Raw genomic sequence first — 3807 nt, 5'->3', positions numbered from 1 at the left:
TGATAAGCCTCAAGCAGGACTGGAAAAGCCCAGACTCAGAGACTCACCTGCAGGGAGCCTCTTTTGGTGCCATCTCTACCAGAGGCAGCGAACCCGGTAGCGACGTGATTCTCCTGGGAGCGCTGCTAGCTCGGCTTTGATCTGAGTTTTCTTGAGGGAACTTTTGGGGTGGAATTGCTCTCTCCCTCCTCTCCTTGAGTTCAGGGCCCTTTAGTTATGATACGCATCAAAGAACTGAAGGGTTTAGGGGCCATCGATTTCTTCAGAAAGCATATCGATTAGGTCGGGAAAGATCATTACTATTGAGAACCTTATGCTCAAGACAGCGAAAAGTCATTTCCCAGTCTTTACTGGAATTGGAAATTCAGCAAGAGTTTAAAAATTAAGAGTCGTTTTCCGTGAGCTGAGCCTTCATCTCAGGACCTCCTGGTGGTGCGTTCACCACTGTAGGAGGTTTATCGAGTTAGGTTTCTTCTTAGTTGGGACTCAGCCAGGCCTTTTTCATATTATTCTTCACAGTTCCTGAAAAGGTCTAAATTAATAAGAATTTATTTTTAATGATGAAAAAACCTAACAACCTTGATAGGAAAAACAACAGTAACAAACAAGCAGCTGAAAAAGAACACTGGTTACCAACCCTGGCTACACATTGGAATCACCTGGGGCCCTCTAAGAACCCCACCCCACCCCACCCCACCCCCTCAGTGCCATGCCACACCTGTGACCAGGTAAGCTGGAATGTCTGAGGAAGCAGGCAGACATCCGTGGTTTCCAATGCTCCCGGATCATCCCCAAATGCAGTTCAAGAGCCCATTGGTTTATGGACCCAAGTTCTCACTAAAATGGCAAACCCAGCAACTGCACCTGGGTTCACCCTGGGCCCCAGATGACTGACAGCCGGGGTGAGGCTTGGCTGCCCAAAGACCTTGGAACCAAGGGGACGTTGGGCCCCGCACATTAGTTCAATGGCGAGCCACTTGTTCTGACCAACATCTCTCCGCAAACGCAAAATATGTTTATGGGTTGCACTTTTCTCCCATTTAAAATCAAAACCACCTGGTTGAGATCCAAGGTCATTGCAATGGACGATTCCCTACTTCACTAAGTAAGAGACAGTCAATGAGGGCTCCTCTGAGCCCTTCAGCAGACCTCTCTGGGTGGTCTCTGAGGAAGGAAGATGGGGGCAGTGCCCCTCAGATTACCGCATGGACCTGACAGAGAAACCAGGCGGTGTGGGGGCGGTTCTGCAAGGTTCTGCTCACCCCTGCTTTTGTTTGTGTTTCTCCCCTTCCTGCACGGGCATTCGCTAATTCAATCTATTTTCGGAAACTTTCTACTTGTAGGGGCACAGTGTGTAATCTACTCCAGACTGGACATTTTTCTTCATGGGACCAACAGACGCTACAACATTTGAAAATGGCATCCACTGGCTTTGCGAACAGTGAAGGCATGGGCAGCATCTTTGGTTCACAGGTAAGGTGACCAGATTTTAACACTGGTAAAGCGGGACACCATTGATAAAACTCCTATCCTGGCGAAATAGCCACATGGCAGCCGAAAACTGTCTACCCTAGCTTGTCGTGCATTCTTTCAAAAAATCGGGACTTTTTAAAAACGTCGCAGGATGCGGGACAAATTGTTAAAAATCGGGACTGTCCCGCCAAACGCCTGGTCACCTTATTCACAGGGTGAATCCAGACAGTGGCGTGTTGATGTAGCATATCGTTCCCACAAGATGAAAACAAGCAAACAAATACCAACCCCCCAAGCCTGCTGCCACAGAGTGGGTTCTGACTCAGGGCAGTCCCTTGTGGTGTAGAGTAGAGCTGTCCCACAGGGTTTTCATGACTGTGATCTCAGTGGAAGCAGATTGGCAGGCCTTTCTTCTGCATCACCTCTGAATGCCAACCTGCAGTAGTTAAATACGAACTGTTTGTACCACCTAGGGGCCACTAAGAAGCCAGGCAGCTACCAGATCAGCAGCTATTCGCTAGTAAAGTGTAAGCATTCCAACTTGGTAACGGGTAACTTCAAGCATCCTGAAATTTGGTCTGCTCTGAATCCCCCTCTCTCTCTCTCTCATACACACCCACCCACCCTATCTTCCTGGTAATTTGCCATATTTGCTTGTGCTCTGGACACTCTCTGGTTGATCGAAGCTTCCTGGTGGTGGGTGATCGAGTGACCTGAGAGTGGAGAGTGAGGAAACGTGGTTTGTATGGGGCCACAGGACTTGCTAGTGAGCAAAAACACATATCCTATGAAACAAATTTTTAATTTTTATTTTACATATTTATACATAAAACTTTCAAGGGACCCTCTGAATCCAACAGAATGTTAATAGCACATCTAAAAATGAACTTCAGGTAGTCAACATTCACAAAATGTTGAAGACTGATTAAAATATACCTATTACGGAGAGCTACAACGTCACTACGAGGCAGGCATGTATTTTTGGACTTGGATAGCACCGTCATTTACAGTTGTTCTTTAAAACTACAGTGGAGAATGAAAGTCATCAATGGGAAAACCCTGCTCCAACGGAAAAGACATCCCTCGACAAACAGAACCAAAGTGAAACCCCCCTCTCTGGTGAGCCGTGATTTGTGATGGTGTAAGTACTGTACAGTTGGTAACAATGTTTCTATTAAAATGCCTGGTATTTAGTGGCACAAGTAAAAAACTCAGAGAAATGAAGCCGCGGAGGCCAATCACTGGACGCGAAGCTGCAGCCGTGGTCAACGATGGACACGGTGTCGGCACTGCGCCCGCCTCCTGAAGCAACGGCACGTCCACAACCACAGAAGCAACAAACACTCCAGCATGTGGTCGCGAGGGGTCTTCTCACTTCGCAGGCATCTTCTCCGCCAGGTGCTTCTGCTGACTCTCGGCATGTCTGTAAGAGCAACGGCAGAGGATGACCGAGGGCCCAGCACGAAGGTCCATGCTTCCAGCCTGCTCCCCGCGAGGCTAAGTGCCACCGCGAACGCAGCGCTGGAGGAGCAGCAGCAGGGGCACGTGATGCCTGCTCTTTCACCTCTTCCGTTCACACACTCCATGCGTGACTCCATTTATTCAACAAGCCATTCGATTAAACTGGGACTTGCAGGCACTACTCTGAGATCATTTGTTTTAAACATGATTGAATCTGCATCTCCCACTACTCCTGGAGCGAGGGATTTGGTCGTGAACAAGGCCATGAAGGTCTTATTCCTAAGCTGCACACCAGTGGGGTGAGACACTCCCTGCCATCAAGGAGAGAGAAAAGGAACGAATAGAAGCCAAGGGACCCCACCACCCGCTGCCATCGAGCTGATAACAACTCACAGCGACCCCATTAGGGCAGAACAGAGCGGCTCCCCAGGGTTTTCCAGGCTGTAAACCTTTATAGAACCGGACAGTCTCATCTCCCCAAGGAGCGCCTGGTAGATTTGAACTGCTGACCTTGACGCCACCGGGGTTCCCTGAAGCAGGGGAATACAATACCCGCCTCCCCCACAAAAAAGCCCAACCTCACTGCCATCGAGTCAATTCTGACTCACAGTGACCCTAAAGACAGACCAGGACTGCTCGTGTGGGTTTCCAAGGTGAGGCCCTATGGGAGTTGAAGGGCCACGTCTTTCTCTGAAGAAGGGACTTTCTTATTGCCATTGAGTCAGCGCCGACTCACAGCAGAGTAGAAAGCCCCGTCTTTCTCCGGCCAAGCTGCTGCTAGTTTTGAACTGCTGACCATGAGGATCACAGTCTAGGAGACAGACAGTAAGTGCTAAACGAAGAGACAAACGGCCAAGACGTTTGTTATCTAGA

At 49.0% G+C, this 3807-nt stretch overlaps 1 protein-coding gene and 1 long non-coding RNA gene across 2 annotated transcripts in view; one reads left to right on the top strand and one right to left on the bottom strand.

Moving 5' to 3' along the window:
* Window positions 1-1355: 1355 nt before the first annotated feature.
* The window catches only part of LOC123522517, an 11585-nt gene continuing 9133 nt past the window's right edge, over window positions 1356-3807 (top strand). The window contains exon 1 of the long non-coding RNA XR_006680776.1: window positions 1356-1473. This is a non-coding gene — a long non-coding RNA (uncharacterized LOC123522517). The remainder of the gene's footprint in view (window positions 1474-3807) is intronic.
* The window catches only part of SCHIP1 (schwannomin interacting protein 1), a 155727-nt gene continuing 154181 nt past the window's right edge, over window positions 2262-3807 (bottom strand). Inside the window, exon 7 of the mRNA XM_004704112.2 lies at window positions 2262-2896. Within this exon, the coding sequence (XP_004704169.2) occupies window positions 2845-2896 (52 nt within the window). The 3' untranslated portion in view covers window positions 2262-2844. The remainder of the gene's footprint in view (window positions 2897-3807) is intronic.

The sequence above is a fragment of the Echinops telfairi genome, unplaced genomic scaffold (assembly GCF_000313985.2).
Source record: "Echinops telfairi isolate 266 unplaced genomic scaffold, ASM31398v2 ScPeMD7_7420;HRSCAF=8458, whole genome shotgun sequence".
In the NCBI taxonomy this organism is placed as follows: Eukaryota; Metazoa; Chordata; class Mammalia; order Afrosoricida; family Tenrecidae; genus Echinops; species Echinops telfairi.
This window is presented reverse-complemented; position numbering and strand designations above follow the sequence as displayed.